The 24,065-nt window shown below is 42.1% G+C and overlaps 1 protein-coding gene and 1 long non-coding RNA gene across 3 annotated transcripts; one reads left to right on the top strand and one right to left on the bottom strand.

Moving 5' to 3' along the window:
- Positions 1 to 2,431: 2,431 nt before the first annotated feature.
- Positions 2,432 to 3,760, top strand: LOC123069819 (uncharacterized). The gene is made up of 2 exons (XR_006433003.1): positions 2,432 to 2,725; positions 2,806 to 3,760. It is a non-coding gene; the product is annotated as an uncharacterized lncRNA (long non-coding RNA).
- A 2,765-nt stretch (positions 3,761 to 6,525) lies between these two features.
- LOC123069818 (serine/threonine-protein phosphatase 4 regulatory subunit 3B) lies at positions 6,526 to 22,078 on the bottom strand. Of its 2 annotated transcripts, XM_044492755.1 has the most exons (25): positions 21,756 to 22,078; positions 19,092 to 19,172; positions 17,951 to 18,050; positions 17,785 to 17,869; positions 17,641 to 17,690; positions 17,509 to 17,574; positions 16,730 to 16,809; positions 16,134 to 16,193; positions 14,997 to 15,096; positions 14,843 to 14,920; positions 14,625 to 14,692; positions 14,486 to 14,554; positions 14,303 to 14,380; positions 14,119 to 14,214; positions 13,247 to 13,317; positions 10,577 to 10,654; positions 10,397 to 10,490; positions 9,798 to 9,896; positions 9,218 to 9,432; positions 9,019 to 9,133; positions 8,438 to 8,569; positions 8,261 to 8,368; positions 7,776 to 7,882; positions 7,571 to 7,678; positions 6,526 to 7,369 (listed from the first exon to the last, which is right to left on the bottom strand). In XM_044492755.1, exons 1-25 carry the CDS (start codon positions 21,816 to 21,818, stop codon positions 6,910 to 6,912), a joined length of 2,661 nt encoding a protein of 886 aa, XP_044348690.1. In that variant the 5' UTR covers positions 21,819 to 22,078; the 3' UTR covers positions 6,526 to 6,909. The 2 variants fall into 2 exon arrangements, with proteins under 2 accessions (XP_044348690.1, XP_044348691.1); XM_044492756.1 differs by lacking the exon at positions 17,509 to 17,574.
- Positions 22,079 to 24,065: the final 1,987 nt, after the last annotated feature.

Below are 24,065 nucleotides of genomic sequence, written 5' to 3'. Positions count from 1 at the left end.
TAGGGATTCCTCTTCACTATGATAAGTTGAGGAGAGAGGACATCCAACCTCTCATTGACAAGATCCTGAAGAAAATGGTTGGCTGTAGAGGAAAATTACTCTCCAACTCTGCTAGACTTATTCTTATCAAGACTTGCCTTGCTAGTGTTCCTGTCTACCTGTTATCCATCTTTAAATTCCCTAAGTGGGCTCTAAAGTTGATTAACAGCCAGCTAGCCCACTGCCTTTGGAGTGACTTTGAAGGAACTAGGAAGCTTCACCTTTCTAACTGGCACTTGGTCTATATGAAAAAAGAGCATGGTGGATTAGGAGTACCAAACATTAGAGATGTCAACCTTTGCCTGCTAGGGAGTTGGGTTAAGAGATACATCAAAGATGAGGAGAAATTATGGAGATCTATTATAGATATGAAATATCTTAATAATTCCCCCAACATCTTTGCTTGCAATACTCAACACACCTCCAGGTTCTGGCAGGGGGTCATGTGGGCTGCCAAGGCCCTTAAGTTTGGCTATAGGTGGGTAGTTGGAAATGGGAAGAAGATTAGGTTTTGGGAAGATATTTTGTTTGGTACCACACCTTTATCTGTCCGGTTTTGGCCCCTATATGTCATCTGCCACCAGCATGGTGAGACCCTTGATAAGATCTGGGACCAAAACACTATTAAATTGACCTTTAGAAGGATTTTTACCCCTATCATGATGGAGCGCTGGTACTGCCTTGAGAAAATTATTACTAGTACCCAATACACAAGTAGTAATGACTCCTTGATTTGGCAACATGAGTCCAAAGGGGAGTACACAACTGGGTCTTTGTATAGTATTATTAACTTTAGGGGTGTATAGCCAATTTACATTCCATCAGTTTGGTCTATCAAAATCCCCCCCCCCCCTATAGTCCAAGTCTTTCTGTGGATTCTCTCTCACAATAAGCTGATGACCAGAGATAACCTCTCCAAAAGAGGCATTGAAAAATCTCATGAGTGTGTCTACTGTTCTGAGAGAGAGTCTATACAACATTTAATTTTTTTGACTATGTTGCGGCAAAGCAAATATGGAATTCTATTTCAGATTTTTTTCTCTTGTACCCTGGGATCTGATTACCTTTCCATTGCTAAATTTTGGATACCCAATAAGAAGCACACTGCTCTAAATTCTGTTTGTGCATGTGTATTATGGGCTATATGGAAACATAGAAATTCTTGTATCTTTAAGAATGTAATCTGGATCGATTTGAAACAGATCTGGAACCTGGTACTGGGGCTCTTGAGGAGATGGATGATTCTTCTCAAGGACGTAGCTCGACTAAAGATGGAGGAATTCATGACCAGAGCTTCCTTGATCCTGAACAGTCCTTTCCAGCTCACAGCGGGGTAGTCGAACTTGATAAAAACATTGAGGGTGTTTTTAGCCAAGTGCTTCTTACCAAGCTAAGCCTGGGAAGGATGTCAACTCCATCGTCTAGCACCACAACGCCATCTCCACCCAGGAGTCGAGGCAGTTTCACTTGCAAGCACTCGCTGCTGAGTCCTGTGACGCCGTTGGACCTTCCGGGCTCACCTGCCCATCCGACAAAAAAGATCAGGCGCCCTGGCGTTGCTCCGGCTGGAATATGGAAGATGAAGATCTTGCAGCCGACGAAGAAGACCAAGCAAGACAATCTCGTTGTCCTAGAGATTCCAGCCTAAGCAGGCCGAGCTTAAGCTAGGCTTTATGGTCTTTGGCCTATAATAATGTGCAGTTGTTCCCTTTCTTTCCTGGACTTGCTTTGCAGGATGTTTGACACCTAAACTCTGGTTCCGTTATTCAATAATGGAACCGGGGGGGGGGGGGGCGTTGGCCTTCCTATTATTCTAAAAAAACAACCAAAAACATACGACATGTTTGGTTCAATTTGTATTATATAGCGGTTGAGTGAATACCCGATCCTTTTGCTTCCCTTTTGCTTCAGCAATGGGATGCTTTCTCAATTCAAATATGTACAAACCTAGATCGTAGGATTAAGCCATATATAAGTGAACACCAAAAGAACAGGGTCCTTCCGGCCACCATGAGGAACCAAGTGGGGGAGGGACGAGGCAAGGTGCTCGTGGTGGATAAGGGTGAGGTCACCGGAGCGGCCGCCCGTGGCAGCACAGGAGGTCATGGTGGTGAGGGAAGGGGGGCTGGAAAAGGGGAGTCGGACAAAGAGACGGAAAGGAGCGTTTACGCTTCCCACTCAATGTGTCCCGTTTTGGGCTTTGCAAAGCGGTGTATCAGGCTTTGCAAAGTGGTGTATCAGATAACAGCAGGATCGAATCCGGCCCAGCCGAAACAAACACCTGTGACGTATTGGGGAGGCAATGTAATATATAGATAGAGCAAAAGTCACGAACCAAATGCGTCGATAGTGTTTCCTGCTACGGAATAGATAACTGCCGAACGTGCCTTGTTTCTTGCTCTCGAGCCGAACGCCCTCTTCACCACTGGATTTTGAGCACGCATCATAAAGCAGAGGACAGGGCCACGTCAGCTAGCGAGATTGTTCGGGAAATAGAAAGGTCGTCGCGAACGCCCAAACCACTCTGTTCCCTTATCCATCCCCGACCTCCCTCACTCCTCAGGATCTTGTCGAGACGAGCGGCAACCCACGATCCCGAGCAAGTTGCCGGGTGTGGGGATGGTGAGCGGCATGGCTGGGCTCCAGCGACGGCCGACGACTCCTCCGCGCATCCCCACCATGGACGGTCGACCCCGAACTCCTCCTACGCCGCATCCCTGCCATGAACGGTCGGCCCCGAAATCATCCGACACTGCATCCTTGCAGGTCCTCCAACGCTGCATCCCCGCCAGGGACGGCCGTCCCCAAACTCCTCCGCCTGGGACCGTCAGGTAGGCGGGATGGGCTCGAGGCACCGGTGGTGGCTGGAGGAGATCCGGTGATAGCGGCGGCGAGGGTGTGGCACTGGCTATAGGGGGCGCTCCATGCGGCATCCTTCCCGAGAGCGTGGGGCTGCTGAGGCTCTTCGGCTGGTCCCGCCGCTCATGGATCCGCCGACGCCCGTCTCCGAGTCATTGGTGTGGCAGCGGCGGGGACGGCGGGTCGCTGCCTGCTGACGGCGATGGCGCGTGCCTCGACGACGGGCCGACGAGGACCCCGAGCAGCCGTGCCATTCAAGCCCTCTTCGGCTGCTGCGACCGCCTCATGGTCGCGGCGGCCGCCGCCCAGGTGCTCGCGCTTGTCGTCTACGTCCAGCTCTTCAGTGTGACCATCAACTCGCTCATGGTCACCTGCTATCTGAATCGTCAAGCAGGTGTGCGCTTTGTCTTCACTAGCGAATAGTAGCTATCTGCTAGTTCCGTTTTTTCATTCGTGGCTGATATGTCAACAGAACGAGAGATGATGCTACTGAGATTTTTGCCTAAGTCATGCTTTAAGACTGAACGTGAGTGTTGTATTTGCTCAGAGAAGAGAAGATGATCATATTGAGAAATTTGACATTTTTTTGGTTCTTGTAATCATCATTGATAACACATGGCAAATTTAGAAAAAGTTCGGCTCATACATTATGGCAAAATGTAGAAATTTTGTATGAAAAGGTAGGGGACAGGAACTTGGGTGCAGATTCTAATTTTGTATGGAAACCGTGGTCGAGTTCACATTTGTTGCTAGTTCACAATTTGTGGCAGAATGCGTATGAGGATGCAACCCATGTTGCAAATTTTGTGTTGGCTCTTGCCATGGCAAATTGGGTTTCTATAAAGTTTAAGTAGTTTTTGCATCTTCATTCTTTTCTGTAATTTTAATGAAATAACATTTGATCTACAATTTACTTTGTACAGATTCTAATTTAGCATTTTAGTTGATGCTTTGTACAAATTTGCATTGACAACTTACTATGTGTTTTGCCATGGAAACTAAAATATACTTTTGTCATGGCAACTTAATATGTGTTTTTGCCATGGGCAAATTAAGATGTGTTGCCCTGGCAAGTTCGGATAAAAATTTTCACATGCCATTTAACAAATCATCTATAGTTGCCATGGCAACTTTGGAGTATTTTTTCGCACGCCAACTAACAAATCATCTAAAGGTTGCCATGGCAACTTTTACTTTGTTAGGCATACGAACAGCTTCAGATGTGTTGCACTTGCCATGGCAATTTACACGTTCTCCCACGTGTCATTTAAAATCATCTAAAGTTGCCATGTTTACATGTTTTTTCACACGCCATTTAGCAAATCATCTAAAGTTGCCATGGCAAGTTTGGAGTATTTTTTCACACACCAACTAATAGATCATCTAAAGTTTGCCATGTCAACTTTTACTATGTTAGTTGTACAAACAACTTCAGATGTATTGCATTTGCCATGGCAACTGAAGATGTGTTGCCATGGCAAGTTTACATGTTTTTCCCACGGCCCATTTAAAACGATGATTTCCTACCATGGAGAATTAGCAATGTTCCCTATTTTTTACAACTTAAGATGTTTTGCCATGGCAATTTTTTTTGTTTGGAGTATTTTTCACACGCCAACTAAGAAATCATCTAAAGTTGCCATGGCAACTTTGGATTATTTTTTCACACGCCAACTAACAAATCATCTAAAGCTTTACTACGGCGACTTCAAATGTGTTGCACCTGCCATGGCAACTTAAGATGTGTTGCCATGGCAAGTTTGGATGTTTTTCTCACAACACCATTTTAGAAGATGGTTTTTACCCTTAATTGGCATGGCAAATTTAGCTAAATCGCATGGCAAGTTTTAACTTTTATTGACATGGCATTCTTTTTTACTTTTATTCGCCAAGGCAATTTTACAACTTTTTTCCATGGCTAAATTACCTATATCGACATGGCAAATATTTAACTATTATTGCCATGTAAACTTTTTAATCTCGATTTGCCATGGAACTTCCACATTATTTTGCCATGGCAAAATTACCAATATTGCCATGGCAAATTTAGTTAAATCGCCTTGGCAATTTTTAACGTTTATTGCCATGGCAATTTACTCTTTATTTTTGCCATGGCAAATTTACATTTATTTCCATGGCTATATTACCTATATCGACATGGCAACATGGTAAGTTTCACTTTCATCTTTTTTTTGAGGGATTTTTACTTACAATGCAAATTGCCATGACATTTTTTTCTTTTCGTGCCATTGCATAAACAAAGTTGTTTTTGTCCATGGCAAATTTTGTTTTATTAAAGACGAATGGCATTTTTTGTTTTGCATCACTAGGATTTTTCAGTTCTCATTTTTTTTCATTTTAATGGCAATTTGTTTTCATAGCATGGCAAAATCTGGGCTTTCTTCACACCTCAAAATATGCTTTTTTTTAGTCACGGTCTAAATTGGGCCATAATGGGATTTACTGGAGCAGCAGAGCGATGATGGGGGTTCGGGCTGGGGCTCCTCTCATCCCGAACCTCATTGTTCGATCTATACCCTCGCCTGTAGCGAACGACTCGCTCAGGGTGGGAATCTCCCATACCGAACGATCGGTACATATCGGGGTCCTTTACTTTTGTTGGTTGCAACACTTAAAAGTGTCATGAAGTGTGTTTGAAATCATAGCAACCCATGAACTTTTCTGTAATATAACCTTTTTTTCATAAATATATGGCAGTTCTGTTCATTAGAGCATGGCAACTTTTTTGCCGTGTAGTATGGATCTTTTGAGTTCTTTTCGTGGAGTGTTTTTCTTTGGTCAAGGCCTTTTTTGTTTTTTTTAGGCAACATAGGCCTTTTTTGTGGTTCTATATTTTTTGGGAGAGGGCAGTAGTTTTTTGGGCCTACTTGAGGCCATTGGGCTAGTCTGCTTGCGATCAGTGTGGAGGGGCAACACGTCGTTCGGAGGGAATGTCTCAGAAAAAAAACGTCGTTCGGAGGGAAGGAAGATTGTAACTAACCAGATTGTTCGTTCGGTCCCCACTTCTGGATCGAACGAAAGGTTCGGGCTGGCACCTCTCCACCCCGAACATTCGGGTGTTATCGGTGTCCTTCCTGCTATTCATCCCATGTATAGAATAAACAAAGGGAGTATTTATTTGTTCGTTCTATCTAATAAAAAATGTTTAGAGATTACACCAACCCCTAACCACTATCACAAAGGTATGAGCAAGCATCACACAATGACCAGGCTAATTTGCAAGATGTTTAGTAAATTTGTAAGGTTCATAACAAAGGCATAAACCAGAGAAGTTCAGAACACAAGCTTAAATTTGCAAGGTTAACAACAAACATTCCATTTGAAACTATAATCATAATCTTCTACTGTGTACAAATCCCAGACTGAAAGACATGGCCCATATATTCATTCAAAATTACTCTTGTTCAACATTTTGAATAAATTATTCTATCATATAAATTACTTACTCATCCAAGTCAAAGTATATCCAGCCAAAACTACTAATCGACAAATTACAACTGTAAGATATGGATAATATCACTCTCAACTGAAACTATTCTTGCCCACTTGTTTTACAACATCAACATCTCAGCCAATGATCCTAGAAAGAAAACGGGAGAAAGTGCATGCCAATTCTCAGTTTCATATATTCACTGCTCTCTCTATATAGAGAGAAAGATATATATATATATATATATATATAGAGAGAGAGAGAGAGAGAGCAAGACTCGATTAATGCTGAACCGAAAGGCATGCCAATTCTCAGTTTCATATCTTTCCTTCTGGAAGAATTACTTTACAGGCTGTGATGGTAGCTGCAATTTCATTCAAGATTTACAGAGAAGTGCGGTTTACATCACCTCGACTCATGCTTCTGGATTTGAGATTAATAGATTCAGCCTTCTCCAGAGCCAAAAACATGTTGTTCCTGTTGGCAAGCATTGATCGGTTGGCAAGCATTGATCGGTCGAATCCTGGGGCAAGCCAGTGTGGAGAAGAGCTGTCAATTTGTCATCTCACTGAATAGGGCTCTGAATCGTTTGTTTTGGTGGTATTTACAGCCTTCTCACTAGACAAACTGCCCATTGCTTTGATACAATCACCGCCAACTTGCCGTGAGGTTTCTGCAGTGTCTGTGGAATGTTGATGCTCATCAGAATGTGTAGCATGCTCCCCCAAAACACCATTGGCCTCGCAACTTGGCGAGCTTGAGGCAAGTGTATCCTTGTGTTTGCTAGCCAGATTAGTCAAAGCAGAAATCTTGGCACAAGTAATCCTTGTTTCAATCTTTTGTCTCTTGCGAACTTCCCCATCTGCATGTTTGCCATCCCCCGGGTTCACTAATTTCCGCTTCACTGTGGATATAGTTAAGAGCTCATCGTCATCCACAGGCCTATCAGGCTCCTTGGGTGGCGGATTGAAATCCTCGTCGTCGTCATCGGCATAGTCCACAAGCCCACCAGATTTAGGCCTGCAAAGATGGGCAAAAAATGACAAAACAGCATCAACAAAATAAATTACATCGCCTGAGAAAAAAAAATCAAAATCTTCATGATAATATTAGTCCAGATTTTCTAATTGATGCAACAATAGAAAACACTATGGGAACCGACAGCAAGTTTTTTTGTCACGTAACCGACAGTCCGTTAAACTGTGTATGAAGAGAATATACCTTGAGGATATGTCATCAGTTTCGCTTCCATTGGCTACATCATCCTTGCTTTCTTCATTATGTTCACCGTGTGCATGTTTAGTCCGCCTTACTGAATCTTCCTCGTCACTAGGAGCAAAAAATTGCACCATCATTTATGGCACATTCTGCAAAGCTATATTGCAAACAAAATAAGCAATCAATGACAAAACAAAACACAGAATACCTCTCGTTGAAATAATCTTCCTCTTCCTTCTCAAGACCTCTTCCTTCTGCCTTCTTTCTCATGTCAGGCACACTAGCACTTAATTTCATATCGGCACTCTCCAAGTACTTGCAACAACAAAATGAAAAGAGACTTGATGCAAATACAAATACTAGTAGTAACATAGTGGGGAGGAATTATCTACAAGCTCAACTTGAATGGTTTTCATGGTTTATTAGTTTATAGTAGAGCTTGTTTGTTCAACCTGCTGGATTTGCCATATTGGTTCGAGCAATTTGTTGGATTTGCATCCTTAACAACCACACACATGGGAAAAAGTAACATACGAAAACATCAAATTAAATCTTGGCCAGTTTTCTTCAAATTTTTAGTTCATAATTCTTAGGGGTTTGTACACTTGTCATCTTCTTTTTCCATGACACAGTGGTGAGATACCCAGTCTATCGTCAAAACAAGATGCAGCGGTGCACAAGAAGATGGTCAACCTGTTGATACTTGAGTTTGAAGGCCTGAATGCTCCCAAAGTGTTCAAACTTCATAAGTTGATCTGAGAAAGACTCGGTAACATAAATAACAAGAGGTTTTAGATTTTCCTGCACAAGAAGAAATCCAATGAGTAAGCTACTATTCATAGTTATTCCGAGAAGTTTCAAAAAATGTACCTTCCGTATGTGTTCCAACAGTTCGAGTACTCCAGATTGTAGCATGTTATATCTATCCCCATTTTCCACAAAGGCGTCAATTATTGGTTTCAACAAGTTAAACTTGACAACATGGCGAATAAGATGTTCATCCTAGAAAGAAAATACCAAGTGGTATTAAAATAGATATCAAGAAGCTTGCGCTTGACTCGCTACACAAAATAGTACAGTTTGACACACAGCCCATTGCCCCATTTTATACATAATAAAGGTAAAATGCAAACCTTGAGAACAATTATTTCATGTCCGTGGATTGCAAACATGTGACGACAGTATGACAAATAATATGTAGCAAAAGGTGAAGCACACCCAGTCACTATAATCTTTGCTGGACGAGTCAGATGTATGATGCATCAAGCAGCAATACAAATTGCTCAAGGTACCAAACAGAAGTATTTGAACTACTAGATCAAAAGATCCCGCTATGCCACGGATATATCAAAAGTTTGTAAACTTAAGGGAACTTCCAATTTACCAATAGTTGCTGCCGTCAACAACCCAAGTAACACAAAAGGAAATCAAGAAAAAACTTCGTTACCCACATTTCTGGATATAATAGTGCGCATAAACCTGACAGCTGCAACAACCAAAAACTTCTCACTTCGTCGAGTCATGGTAAGGATTTTCTCTATCGCATTGTTCATAAGGAAGTTGCACCTACAAGATTATACTCATTTAGCAGGTGTACGATAAGTGAACAGCAGTAGTATGTTGTTGAAAGAAAGTTGGATGGGGCATTACTTAATTCTATAGGGATGATGGACTACACAAAAGCATAATAGTTCGCAGACATTTAACAGAATTTCTGGCTTGATACGATGCTCTTCAGTGTTTCCACCAACGACAGCTGAGTTAGGTGATGTTCGGGTAGCACTCCTCGAAGGACAAGAGGATGCTATTACATCAACCAAATAGTCAAGGTGCCTTTCATAGAAAATCTCAATAATTACGTCTCTCTGCACCAAGGGGAAAGAAGAGTAAGTACCAACTGAGCCTAGTTAAAAACAGGTACAGATTTTGGACATCTTGGAGCCGACATCAAGGCGAGCAGATGCGGAAGAATGACAGCAAACTACATCTAAAAAGAACTGAACATAACAACAAAGATGTAAAGCATCAACTTCAGATAACATAGAAACTTGAGGGACACTTCAGACGAAAGTCACTGCCTCAGAACATTGGCAAGTGGTGATGCTCGTACAAGAAATATGCTGTCTGTAGATAAACTTTTCTACTTCAGATGAGAATCTTTAAGTGAAATTTGAGGGGTAAAGATAGCATACAACTTCTTAAACCTATTTTGGCCAAAAAAGTAACTTACATGTGCTCCAGACATAGTGAAAGAATCCATTAATATACGGAGGATTTCCAGAAATTGACAGTGCATTTGCTCACCAAAGTCAGTTACCATTCCTTTAACCTGAAATTTAGTGATTAGCCTTTAAAGTGTTAAGTAAAAAACATATATTCTAGAAAAGATAGCGATGTGGTTAAACTGTCGATGATAAAAAGAATGCTAATATGATCAAATCACAAAGATGTTTGGTGAATTTTCTGGAACAAAAACAAGATCCGTACTTACAAATGGTATATTGGACATGCATACCTGATCTAAAGCCTATTCTTTAAAAAATATCAATTTACACCCTTTAAGTATCGCCTAAACCTATTAATTCACCCTCGAATTCAAAACCATTTAGTCTACACCCTCGGACTTGAAAGAAATACCCCCTTAGCCTGAAATCACTGGTTTCAAGTGGCATGGCATCAGAAGTAGCAAAATTGCCGGCTTGGTAATCTGGGAGCTGAGATGACAAGTTTCTTATTTAACTTTTCACCATTGTTCATAAGGTCATAAACACCCTGAGCATATTAATTACTGCATACAGTACTGCAGACCTCAAAGTAACAGCAACTTACCAAAAGTCCAAGAAGAGAATTTCCTTCTTGCTGGACAATATATGACCTCAATAGGTTAGGGTCCTGATTAAGAAAAAGAATAACGATATCCGTCCTGCAATTGTCAAATGAAATGCAAAGAGTTTAGAAGAGAAAAGGCTGCATCAACAATGAGAGGGTGATTCGGCGCTTCATAAGTACCCAGCCGAAACAATTTTTCTGTCTTGACTCTGCAACACATCAGATACAATTTCAAATACACCTTCACCTGAAAGATCCCTGAAGAAAATAAATAGTTAGCTAATGAATTTATAGCAGCAAGTCCTACAGTTCAATAAAAGTTTGCAGGAAGTAACATTTTGAAAAGAGAAAAAAGCAGCAGCTTCATCCTTCAAAATTGATTAGAGGAATGGATAGGTCTGTGCATTCTATTATAGAGAATGGCCGTGCATGCACAGAGAACATTACAAAACATCTCAAAAACACGGATACGCCGGGCAAGTAACGGATCTGTATCCGGTAAGGGTGCTCTTCCGATATATCCTATGTGTATCCGACATTTAAACAACAAAAATAACTGTTTAGTACTGATGCACGACGATATATCCTATGTGTATCCGACATTTAAACAACAAAAATAACTGTTTAGTACTGATGCACGATGCATACTCCCAGAATCGACTCTGTTACGGCCCAGCCCAGCTATCTTCCAACCCTAGGCCCGATACCTCTCAGTTAATCCATTCCGTCCCAGCCCTCCCGACCTAGCTGGCGGCTCATCCAGCGTGGCGGCAGCTCACCTGGTAGGGGCAATGGTGGCAGGCCGGCAGCGTGCTCCTGTAGTGCTGCGCTTCTACTTCCTCACCGTCTCATGCAGCAGCCAGGTAAGCTTCAGTGCTCCTTCAGTAGCTGCTCGCCGGCTTCCTCGCCTCCCCCTCTTAAGCAGCAGCAAGGTAAGATGCTCGCACGCTCTTTACCTCCCACTCTATTTTGAGAAGCAGCAAGGCAATCTTCCTCCCTGCCCACCCTCACCCCCCTCTCATCTAGAGTTCTTGCCCAGGACGTAATAGCTGTGAAAACGGATTGGAAGCAATGTTTTTAAGGCGGCGATTCGAGATAAGGCGCTGGGTGGGGGTGGGGTTGGGGGGCCTCACCTTTTAAGCGCTTAAAGCGTAAGGTGAGGCGACGCCTTAGACACATACATATATAATATGGCAGCCAATTAGGAGATTTAACAGCTAGCATCAATAAGTGTAGTAAATCTTTCCTCTCTAAATCTGGCCAGAACCCATACTTCCAAGCTGGATCATTGCATGTAGCTCTTCTCCTAAGATCATCTCGATAGATCCTAAGCATTACCAGCCACAGGATCCATCAGAGCAGGCACACTTGGCTACTGCAGCGACACTAGGAAAAGGGTCAATCAGCCGCCAGAGAAAAAAGAGAAGAGCCAATCAGTAGAGCAACCAGATCAAACATGGCGAAGGAGAGAAGCGGTGGTGCTACGGCCTTGTGGGTGGAGAAGCAGATTTGGGAGGAAACAGATGCGGAGACGAGAGAAAACAGAGGCAGGGAGAGACTCCAGAGTCTCTCTCTCCCTCCTCCTCTCTCTTCTCCCTGCCATCCCTTGCTCCCCACACTGTTTCCTCCCAAATCTGCCTCTCTTCTCCCTCCCTCTCCTCCCGGGACCTTTGGCGGCGGCGGGCGACTGCAAAGTGAAGATTCGACGGCCTCCTCTCCAGTCGTCTCTCTCCTTCCTCCTCTTTCTTCTCCCTGCCACCCCTTGCTTCCATCCCCTCCGTCTGCTACTTCCCTTCCCTGCCTCTGTTTTCTCTCGTCAACGCATCTGTTCCCTCCCAAATCTGCCTCTCCTCCCACCCTCCCTCCCTCCCTCTCTCTCCTAAGGGCGGACGACTTGGATGCCCTAGCGACTAAGGCAGACGCCTTCCTCTGCTGTCTAAGTCGAGCTCGACGCTTTGCTACCTGGGAGTGCCCTGACGCCTAAGTGTACCAAATTACAAGATATCCTTTAGCAAAATCTGAAGCTAAAAGGCAGCAAAGTAAAGCATTGGGATGCCAAAGAGTGCATATGGCACCACCACCTCAGGCATACCAGTATCATATGTTTTTTTTTGAAAGGCAGTATCATATGTTCTATTGCAAAAGAAGACAGGATAAGAGGGTTAAAACTTCAGACACCAAAGCAGCGGCAGATGTCTTGTTTATAAGCACATCTTACTCAAGCAAAGTCAAACAGTTGTCAAAGATCCAGTACTGTTGCATGATGCAGTATGTTTACAGGTACAGCCTATATGCATAAGTAACACAATAAACATTTATCTTAACTAGGCAAGTTAAGACAAATACTACGACACACAAGGACAGACTGCCCTCCCCATTTGAGTAATAGTTAAAAACAACCGAATTCATAAGCAATGTGACATTAGTCTGTCTAATCCCATCCACTCCTCCATTCATCCTCTAACCTCTTAGTTTCCTCCCAATCCCCTACTGATGTGCAAGTCCAGATATCCTCCTGTGCAGTAGTACTGATCATTATAGCAGTACATCAGAAATTTTTACAGTGGCATGCAATGAGCAGGTGCAGTGTGCTCATTGAATTGAAAACCAGAAGCTTACGAAGAACTTAACCAGGGACTCAGCTACGTATGATATTGGCATAACTATCCTCTGGTTTGAGCTGCGTACAGCAAACCACACAGTGAAACAAGAGTTTTAGTTAATAGCCATGCATCACAGTTTGCATATTTGAAATTTTGGCACGTCTGGAGTCTGTGATGTGTTATTATGGCTTGCGTGGTCTAGCTAGAGGGCATAGGACGAAAAAGAAGAAAGAAAACAAGTATATACCGAAACAGTCGTAGTTGTTGTACAAGCGGCAAACTCTTACTAAGAGTGCAGAACTCATGCAAGAACAGGACCTGCAAGCACCAGAAACACCATTGTCAAACGCGGAGCATTAGTAACTTCTCCACATTCCAGTAACTGCAACAGCTATATGCATGTAAAAGCAATTATCATCTGGATCATCTCAACCTGAAAACAGAACAGAACGGAAATAATGTAGTTCTTAAAATGGCATTGAGCTGAGCCCCAGACCACATATTAAACCACACATCACAGTGGCATATATCTGAATTTCTCTAAATACTACGCAGGACACAGAAACTCCAACATCCTGCAGAAAATGAAATAGTCTAGATGACTATCAAATTTAACAAGCTGCCAACTAAGCTCCCACTATTGAGAAAAATCACCAATGCATGAACAAAGCTCACAAAAACAGATTTTGGTCCTTCATAATCACATGCACCTCTAATATGATATTCCTCTAACTCACGGGGAAAATCGTATCAGGCCCAGTTCTTTTGGCAGATTCTCCCAGAATCTGACCCCTACCCAGATTCTCCCAGAATCTTTGAGCCCCATTTGTTTTACAATCCTATCTAGTTAGGGTCTAATAAGGTAGGATTGTAAAACAAAAGGGGGTCAAAGAATCTAGAAGAAGCTAGAGAGGGGCAGATTCTGGGAGAATCCTGCAAAAGAACTGGGCCTCAGTCAGCTACATTCTACAGTACCCAAACTAAATTCCTTTGTAGCAATGACACAATGTGAAGGAATTGATAATAATCTCTATCAATAAACAGATTTGATAATGAAAAGGATACTTAATGTGATCAAACCATAAACTCGTCTAACAAAAGATAAGAAGAATGTCTCACCAATTCTCTTTTCAATTCCATAGAAATATTTGGTGATCTCATCCTAGAGAATAAGTCTTGGATAAAGCAAGCATCATCCTTCAGTAAGGAAATAACCTACAAACAGATTATTCACTTGTATGTGACAAAGAATAAAGAAATTGATGAGGACACGTCAACAGTACGTGAAGGCTGAAATACTAACAGCAGCATTGTTCGTGTGTATCATCGTGTTAAGACTAGCCAGAGTGGCATCATCTAATATTCTGGGTAATATAACATCCTGCAGATACCAAAATGAGCACAATTTTAAACACGCAAAGCAAAGCAGTATCAAGTTTCCACAAAATTCCATCATGTAACAAATCAAGTAAGAAATGTGACTGACCTTTAGATACCCTATTCTGTACGTTTGATGTATCCTTGAAACCACAGAAATATTTTTAATAGGTATGGCCTGTAGAAAGAAAAAGCTTTTACTAAATATTTATTATTCAAGGTCGTAAGGAGTATAAAGATCAACACACCTCTTTGAAAACTACATGATCCTTCAGAAAAATGCGATGCTTTTGCACTTTAGCAACCTCTGGATCATCTGTACAAGTTATTAAATTCACTAAAATTAGTAGAAAAAATTGAAGCAACCTCACAGGCTATCAATCAAAACCAATCGTATATAATTTCAAGATATGTAGAGGTTATGGGAGAAACAGGAAGAAACAAAGGACTGGAGGAGAAATCATACATTCAAGGGCGCCTATGATGTCAAGAATAAGCTCATCAGAGAATATCTTATCAAAGATCGATGGGCTGTTCAGCAATACTGCACAATGAAAATGACAATAAATAACAGTCGGAAATATTCTACCGAACGCATTCCAATACTGAAATGTACTTACTGATTCCCCTGACTAATTTGAATATCATGTGGAGATCATCTAAATTCTCTAAATCCTCACACATTCTAAAAATATCCAGCAGCTTGGGGAAAAAATCACGCTGAAACAATAAGAATTTGTAACTTGATTAGTGTAAGACTTCATGTTGGACTGCGAATAATCATATCCGAGAAAGAGAGAATGAATTATCATTTTCACGCATCTCATAATGTTTCTTTTAGATTTTATGTTCTGAATTCTGATACATTTCAGGCTAATGTTATTGACGTAGACGAATAGCAATCAATGTCAGCAATAAGGAAGCATGGATTAGTTATTAACCAATCCTTATTAGGACATGTAAGGTAGCTAAGTAGCAAAAAGTCATTCCACCATCATGGAGCATTATGAATCCATGATGGCGCAACTGAAGGTAACATCTTAAATTACCCAGTAGATCAACATTGCATTTTCTATCTAACTGATGTCCAACAAAGTTATCTTGTGAAAACAAATCAGAAAGAAGACTCTCAAGCAAACATCTGTATATAAATGGAATAAAGCGGATCCAAAACACCAGTTCCTACATCAAAATATTGCTTAGACGATAAATCAGAAAGTCCCTCGGGATCTGCTGTGCAAGAATCATCTGCAGAACAGATCATCATACAAATTATTCTGAAAGAACTTCAGGTGAAATCATTTCATCTTAAATCTCAAACACGGTCACTTCCATTGGTAGACACCTAACAACAAATGGAGCAAATGAGGGCATACCAAAAAAAAAATAGCTGCTACAATTGCGCCAAAAGTGCTCTTTAAACAGGTAAAGCAGTGTAGTTGATATGTAATAAAAATGCCGGGCACAGCACAAAGAGGTCTCCTAAACAAATAGTCATGTAACACAAGAAGAGGTGATTTCAATTTTCATTTTAATCAACCCAAGAAGGGAGCAGACTAATCACTAATCCCTTTATAGGATTTTCTCAGAGCAGGTGGGCTTCCCAACCCCGCAATTCTTCTGAGGGAGCAAAGATGAGTTCCGCGTTAATGATTAAATGAAATGTTTGTTCTACCAAGGAAATTGGTACACTAGCTAATGAGAGCAAAAATATATGGTACATGGGACCATGCCACACCCAAAGACTAGATACTTACATCTTGTGTTATCAACTCGGCCACGCGCATTTGATCAGTAATGCCACCCTCCAATATAGTCTGCAGATTTTCATCAGCGGTATTGTAACAGTATAATAGACCTTTTTGCAGCATTAAGTACAGGTCATACAAGAGCCTAACCGTAAACCATTAGATAGATTAATATAACGAGGGTAGTATTATTAGTGTTATCAAAAATGTCTTCAATAGGCAGGCAAACTGTCCTGCTCTCAGTTATGGTAAATATCAACAATACTAATGGCAAACATCAACAATTAGATCTGAAGATAAGGAAATAAATCTTTGGCCCCCGCATTAGTGGATGACTCAATAAGCCAGAACAACAAGCAAATGCTTCGAGATTTGAAGACTAGACATGTATATTCATCAAATATGAACTTTAAAACATGATCAGGCAAAGAACTATCCCCACGATACAAGACAAGCACTCAAGTTACTACTGTCACAATAAACTGTTGAAAAGTGAATGTGAAGTATTAAAACCCAGAAAAAAGGGAATAAATGTTGCTTTGCACATGATAGATGAAACTGATAACAATAGTTTTATATGAGAAGAGTACAAAATAAAGTTAGACCTTCAAAATCAAAGGAAGATTGGACAAATCAACAGGTGGAAGTTCCCTCAGTTCACCGTTAACAGAGCGAAAGGACTCATCTGCAAGGAAATCCAGAGTTAGAAACACACTGCTATCTGGGGAACACCAGGTGCAAAGCTACACAGCAAGGTCTGCCACAGCATGTTCGTCAGCAACGGTCAGGATACAAGGTGAACTTTCCATGTATAATAGTGTGACGAACAGAAATCGAGAAGAAACCAGGGAAACAAAAGGACCGCGGCAAATGTGGCCCGACAAGACAGTAGGATGGCTCTAGCTCTCAAGCTTTAGTGGATTCTCAGTGATCACACTTCAGGAATTGACAGTGGAGAGCTATGACTGTAAATATTGGGAATTTTGCCCCAAGAAAACTGGGATGGGGGCTTTCCTGTAATCCGACCAAGTCTCTTCAGATAGGGATTTGAACCCAAACCCTTCAATCTGAGAGGAGCTCGCCAGGTAATTGTGCATCCGGACGAGTTCTTACAGGGGGGTTCTTTTTCATTTATGCCCTTGATGTCTCGAGCACATGCTATACTCACATGCACCCCGGGGTATTTAAGGACATAGTGTGCCAAGTGTATTTCCACCTTTGACTGGATTGACAATACCATAAATGCTATGGTTACAGGTACAAGTACAACGCGGCGATACATGAACTAAATTTTAGGGCTTCCAATCATATGTGAGCAAGTTTTCCAAATATTTAATAAGAGCAATATTTACAGTGTAACACATATATAGCAAAATGGATCTACCGTGTGAATGCAATACTCTAGAGGCTTCTAGATGTTCCGAAGCTGGACGAGGACAAACTTCAAGACCTGCGGGACATTAAAGTAAAACAGTGTAGGAATGATATGAACAACAGCAAGCTTTAAGCAACTCACCGCCAAGGTTACTAAACTGAAGGTTTCTCTGAATATCACAGATGTTGTCCCTGCAGAGAATCACCAGGAATACAAAATAAGACATCAATAAGGAATAATCAAAGAAAAGTGATAGTTACACTAGGGTTCCTTTTCTTGAACTACCATATGTAGGAGCACCCTGCAGCCTCCTGAAAGCTCAATGCTAATTCTGTTGCTGCTTCTGGATCCCTCCATGAGATGATTGTTTCTAATATAAAAAAAAACAGGCACAGCACGTCATGTAACAATATAAATGGTTAGCTCAAAACAGATGAGTGCAATCGTTCACCTTCTTGCTTTCTGTAGATATCTTCAGATGTAATATTGTGGACAAGCAGTGTTTCGTTGTCTTCTTCATCCAAAACAGTCAAACCAGGTTCTTTTGAACCCTGGAATCAACCCACAGTTGACCCAGTTAACATTAAAAAAAATGGAAGCCTACAAACTGGATATTAACAGAACAACATGGACATATTAACAGAACAACATGGTGCCATACAGCAGGACAATGCATGACTGAGCTTACAAATTGGAAGCCCTACACACTGGATACTCATGACTAAGCTTCCTGATGGCATATTAACAGAACAACATGGTGCCATACAGCAGGACAATGCATCTACACTATATTGACCACGGCTTACTGTTCGATAAATCACCGCCAGTAGATGTGTTAACAGCATGACTAAGCTTCCTGATGGCATATTAACAGAACAACATGGTGCCATACAGCAGGACAATGCATCTACACTATATTGACCACGGCTTACTGTTCGATAAATCACCGCCAGTAGGTGTGTTAACAGCATACTCCCATTCAGGTTTATAAGTCCCATACACAAAGGTCCCATACACAAAGGAAGACTGGCCATTAATTTGATCAACAAAATATGAGTTCTATGCCACAAAAGTTATACCGCTTGAAACTTCTTTTGAATATGAATCAAATAATATACTTTTTGTAGCATATTGGTAATATTTTGTTGATCAAATTAATGATCAAAAAAAAAATATGAGCCTTATAAAACCGAACAGAGACAGTACCAGGTAACTATAAGTCTATAACATAGACCCAATTTGTTGTGCTAGACAAAACGACTCACCGGTAGCTGTGTGAGTTTATTCATATAGTTTAAATGACATTGGAAACCATGTAAAACCAAGGAAGGAGTGCTAGCAGCTCTTGGTTAATCCTTTCGGGAAGCAAGGATTGGAGCCACAATAAGCTGCTCAGCCATTCTTAGGCTTTGCAAATTTTGGACGAAAAAATCAAAAGTACAACAGACAAACTAAATTTACCCGGCAACAAGAAAAAAATAGACAGTGAACAAAGTATCAATTTAACTGAATAGAACCATATATAAGACAAAGTTTTCATGCATACTTGATCCATACCTTAAGGTAGTTGAAAGCAACATACTGACTCATACCTCGATGTAGTCAACAGCAACGTGCCCTGTGCCCTGATCATCCCATTTGCCTCCATCCCTCAAACGGTACACTTTCACACGCTGGAACAATTACAAGATGTTGATACCATATTTTTTTATATAATGTGACAATAATATACATTGAAACGGAAAAGATACTGCCCGTAAAATGTACTGTTTGAGGGATGGAGGCTTTTTGCCGTATCCACGAGTTAAAGCACATTTGCTTAAAGTATCCATGAGGATCACTCGTTTGGTTTGATGGTGAAGAAGGTCGGCGATTAGATACCTGGGAATATTCCTTCAAAAGCTGGATCAGTCGAGCCGCGAGATTTTGGTGGATGGCGGCAACCACCCACGCTGTGGTGACTCAGACCCCACAAAATGTTTTCATTTCTGTTCTCACACTCGCGAACAGAACACCCTCTCCACAATTTCCTTTCTCTCCTCACGGACAAGGCAACGGCAGCGGCTACAATTTGGATCGACGGCGGCACATTTGAGCAATGGTGGCAGCGCGGTCAAGGGGCATCTGCTTTCTCCTCTCCTTCCCCTTCCTGAGCTCTACACATGCGAGCAAAGACGGCTAGAGATGGCAAGCTGCGGCGTGGGGAATGGCAGGGCTGGCGGCGTGTGCTATGCCTGTAGGCCGACACTGACCAGTGGATGGTACGACAAGGCCAACGACGCATTTTCCTTGCCTGGTAAGGCTCACCTCCAGTGCAGCCTAGCAAGAGCTTCATGGCCGACGGTGTATGGCAGCGGTAGGTCTACGGCCTCAGGCGAGCAAGGTCCGGTGGTGCACATCGAGTTGCGTCTGGAGTAGGTCCGGTGGTGTGTGGACGCCTGGGTAATTGCCTCCACACCTCCGGCGACCCCTAGTTCATGGAGCAGGTCAAGGCTGACCTGAAGATGACATTCTTCCGAGTAGCATATTTGCATCTGGCTGTGACATTAGCAAAGACCATCTTTGAACTGGCCACTGAATACATCTTCTAATCTGCTAACGTATGCCTTGTATGATGTAGTTGTAGACAGTATTTTTGTTAGATTGAATTGTACTCATGGATATGTTTGAACCATGGAGTTACAAATCCAATGCATTTTTTGGATGGTGGTGTTGACCTATTCCATGATGTACATTTTGTATAATTAGTTGAGGATAATCTTACCATCTCATAGCAAAGAAGTCATCACAACAAGATATTCATCTCTCACCCTTCTAAACCAACATAAAATTGACTACCCCTAACAACCTCTCAATTTACAACCAAACAAAGAAAGATGATACTCCCAACCACATAGTCAGGGATATCCTCAGCCAAGCCAACCTTATTCACGAACTACATGGATAGCTGGTATACTTTGCAGGTACTCCCTCCGTCCGGAAATACTTGTCCTAGAAATGGATAAAATAGATGTATCTATAACTAAAATAAGTCTAGATACAACCATTTCGAAGACAAGTATTCCCGGACGGAGGGAGTATTTGAGCTTCAGATATGGGAAAAAATAAAAAGTAAAGTAGACCTTGGTGTCAATTTTCCAACATTACCAGCTTTTCTCTTACAAGATTGCTTGTTCATTGATGAGAGTATGCGTATCATTCAGCTAGGGCATAGTACGAGGTAATAAGATAAATGCCCCTTAAAGTTGTATAGAGTTACCTATACTGTGCATACTTCCATTCTAGGAAGTACTCCCTCCGTCCCAAAATAAGTGACTCAAGTTTGTACTAGCTTTGTACTAAAGCTAGTACAAACTTATTTTGGGACGGAGGGAGTAGGAAATAAGATACCCTACAACCTACCCAATCTCCCTCACATAACCAGTGACAACAACGATTTTAAAGGCAACGCCTCATCCAGTGCTTAGTTGAGATAATTCCTCAAGCAAACAATGATGATCCTCAAAATTGACTTACAAATATTCAGACCATAGTAAATGTTTGCCATGTAATAAATCAAATATGAACGTCCCAGAACCTAGTGGAGACGCACTTCTCCAGAACCTTCATCTTACATGCAATTTGCATCTATGGTGATGGCTAGGCCTATGTGGCCTTGTTTTTAGTCTAGGATACAAACAGAAAGGACTGACTGTGTGTTGCATTGTTTTCAGTCTCAGATACCAACAGTAGATAATGAATAAACCTCTTTGTTTAAAGATGCAAATTCTTTCTGCCGGGGAGTCAGATTAGGACAATTACACGAGGCCCAAACTTCTCTCTTAGCAGCACCAATTTCACTGGAAGAACGTCAGGCAGAGTAACTCTACAGTTAAGCATATGCAGTTAGTTCAGGACACATAGCAGACTGTGAACCGAGCGAAATACAATGCCTCCATTCCCTCGTCGCCATCATCACCAGAGTAACTTCCCTTCCGCGTTAGGGATAAAGTGACCCAGCCCTGGATAGAACACAAAACTGCCCGATGCTAAAGCATTAAACTTGGATCTAGGGCACGTGCTGCTTCAATGAACTTCCTGCCTCCCCTATCCATCCGCATGACGTATTCAAGCAACAGCGAGTTAATCGCAACACGCAACCACGCCCACCCAGGTTAGGCTAACAACCAGCCGCTAAGTGGATCTACACATCTAGTTAACCAGCGATAGAAGCTTCGAAAACCCTGTATGGCAACCGAGAAGTTCGGAGACCTCACCTGCATGTTGCTGCTGTGCGCTACCGCCGCCGCCGAAGCCGAAGCCTCCCGCTGCTCCCCCATCGCGCCGCAGTTCCCTCCGTCGCCTTCCGGAGCCGCCACAGAGATAGCGGGAGCCTCCCTGCAGCCTAGGGGGACGAAGGAGCCTCTTGCCGCCGGGTCGCTTCGTCAGTGGGTCGAGGACGCAGGCTGCGAAACCCTAACCACCATCGACGAGCTGCCTCGAGGCCTTTCTTCGCCCTCGCTTCTCGCGGCCTTGAGGCGTCGTCTTTCCCCTTTTGCCCCCTCTCGTTTTCGCGAATATTTTGTGTTCGTTTGCTTACCGACCCCCGCAATAGACAAAGAATTGGGTGATGGTGTTCTAAAAAGAATGTTCCTCGAGTAAGTTAGGCCGGCCATAGTGGGGTAACATAAGACTAGTCATAATGGACTTATGTTACTAGTCTATATTATTACTACGTCCGTTCTGGTTTATAGGTCCTTTTTATAGTTTGTCAAATTTTGATTAAATATTTAACTAACAAAATGTTAATGCATGTCAAGAAATATTATCTTATTGGATTCGTATTTGAACATAATTTTCAAAAATATAATGTTTGGTGACATGCGTGAACATTCTGTTAGTTTAATCTATGGTCAAAATTTGGCATGAAATACGATGGGGATCAATAAACCCGGACGGAGGTAGTACCTCTATAGTGGGGAGTAAATATATGTATGGTAACATGCAACACTTCATTTATTAGGCTATAAACACATCTTGTCTTGATATGTATGATGTTAGAGCAAGTACAATAGAGCTGAGTCAGCGGGCTATAAGGAATAAACTAGTATATTTCTGCTTAGTTGGAGGAAAGAGAAGAGGAGAGAGAAGTTAAGCGGGCTCTTCGTGAAGAGCCAGCTCTAGCACGTGCTCCTAGGCACTTTGTGAGAATGAAAGGTGGGCCACATAATAAAAAAGTAGTACACTCTTTTGATCTATTATTGTACATGTTGGCTATAAGATGAGTTGTAGATGACATGACACTGGCTTATAGCCGGCGGCTGACTATACTATTAACCATGCTCTTACACATATTACTAGTAACTAGTTATGTTACCACTTTACTCTCTTTCTTCATTTATTGCTTACCACATTATTTATTTTATCTAGATATATATGATGTTACTACATACGTTACTTCCATTATGGATAGTCTAAGCGGTATCATGCACTTGGGACTCGCAACATGCTTATGTGGCAGACAATTAAAGAGAAGAGAAAGAGTTATAGTAACATAGGTAGATATCGTATCATAACAAATGTTATGCTACTATGTGCCATGCATGCCAATAAATAAGACCACCTATGATACTATGCACTATGTATGTAGTATCATACGCTAGTATCATATGCATGATACAAGTATATGATACTTCCCACTATGACCAGCCTTAAATCGTTAAATGCTCACTCGAAAGAGTAAAATGCAAGCGCGGTCCTAATTCTTTTTTGAAAGTGTCACTTGGGTCGTAATTCTTTCAAAATGCATATCTGAGTCCCAAATCTTTTTAAGTTGGTCAGCGATGTCCTAATCCTGTCTGGCCGCCGCTGACCAGCTCGCGTGGTGCTTTGACCGCTGCCACGTCGACTCGAGGGCCCATGCGGGAGATTTCCCACGATTGGGATTTTAAGCAATGTGGCCCCTAGAGTTTATGCTTTCCTCATTCCCCGGTCCTTAGGACTTCTGCTCGCTCTCTCCCTCTCTCTGGCTCCGTCACCGTCGCCGCCATGTCCGCCGCCGCGAGCTCATCTGCCGTGAAGCGTCGCAGGAAGACGGATGTCCAAGCGCCTCTTCCACCTCCGGCATTAGCCCTTTTCTCCCTGCCCATATCATCGCCGGCACGAGCTGGTCTACTGTCGTTGGTACCATGCCCTAGCTGCGGCATTCGAACCACAATTCGTCTTGTGTCAAAATCGGAGGCAAATCCTGGCAGAATTTTCTACAAGTGCCCCAAACACCATGTAAGATTTTCTACAAGTGCCCCAATCGATTTGATGTTTCTGTGTTCCTGTGTTCCTTTTTTCCTGAATTTTGTTACTCCATTTCTGTTAGATTCCACCAAATCCTTGCCAACATTATTACTAGGAGGATGGACTAGACAACTATTTTGATTTTTGGGCGAGAGGTGGGTACGTCAGCCATGGATTGAGCAGTTTTGATTCAGCTGGTGGCATTGCAAGTGAAGAAACAAAGGTGCAAGAGGAATGTCCAGGAGCAATGCAGAGCACTTTTGAGACTGTGGTGTATGCAGATGTAGTGAAGAAGA

The sequence above is a fragment of the Triticum aestivum genome, chromosome 3B (genome assembly GCF_018294505.1).
Source record: "Triticum aestivum cultivar Chinese Spring chromosome 3B, IWGSC CS RefSeq v2.1, whole genome shotgun sequence".
In the NCBI taxonomy this organism is placed as follows: Eukaryota; Viridiplantae; Streptophyta; class Magnoliopsida; order Poales; family Poaceae; genus Triticum; species Triticum aestivum.
The sequence above is the reverse complement of the archived record's forward strand: the minus strand, read 5'-3'. Positions and strand labels throughout refer to the sequence as shown.

What these genes read in the sequence shown, in the direction of transcription:
- LOC123069818 (XM_044492755.1), bottom strand. Translation starts at nt 21,818, where the DNA reads ATGGGGGAGCAGCGGGAGGCTTCGGCTTCGGCGGCGGCGGTAGCGCAC. An exon ending in CAAATTAGTCAGGGGAATCA is followed by an intron (nt 14,921 to 14,996) that starts GTAAGTACATTT and finishes TTCATTGTGCAG; the next exon opens with TATTGCTGAACAGCCCATCG. An exon ending in ATCATGTAGTTTTCAAAGAG is followed by an intron (nt 14,555 to 14,624) that starts GTGTGTTGATCT and finishes TTCTTTCTACAG; the next exon opens with GCCATACCTATTAAAAATAT.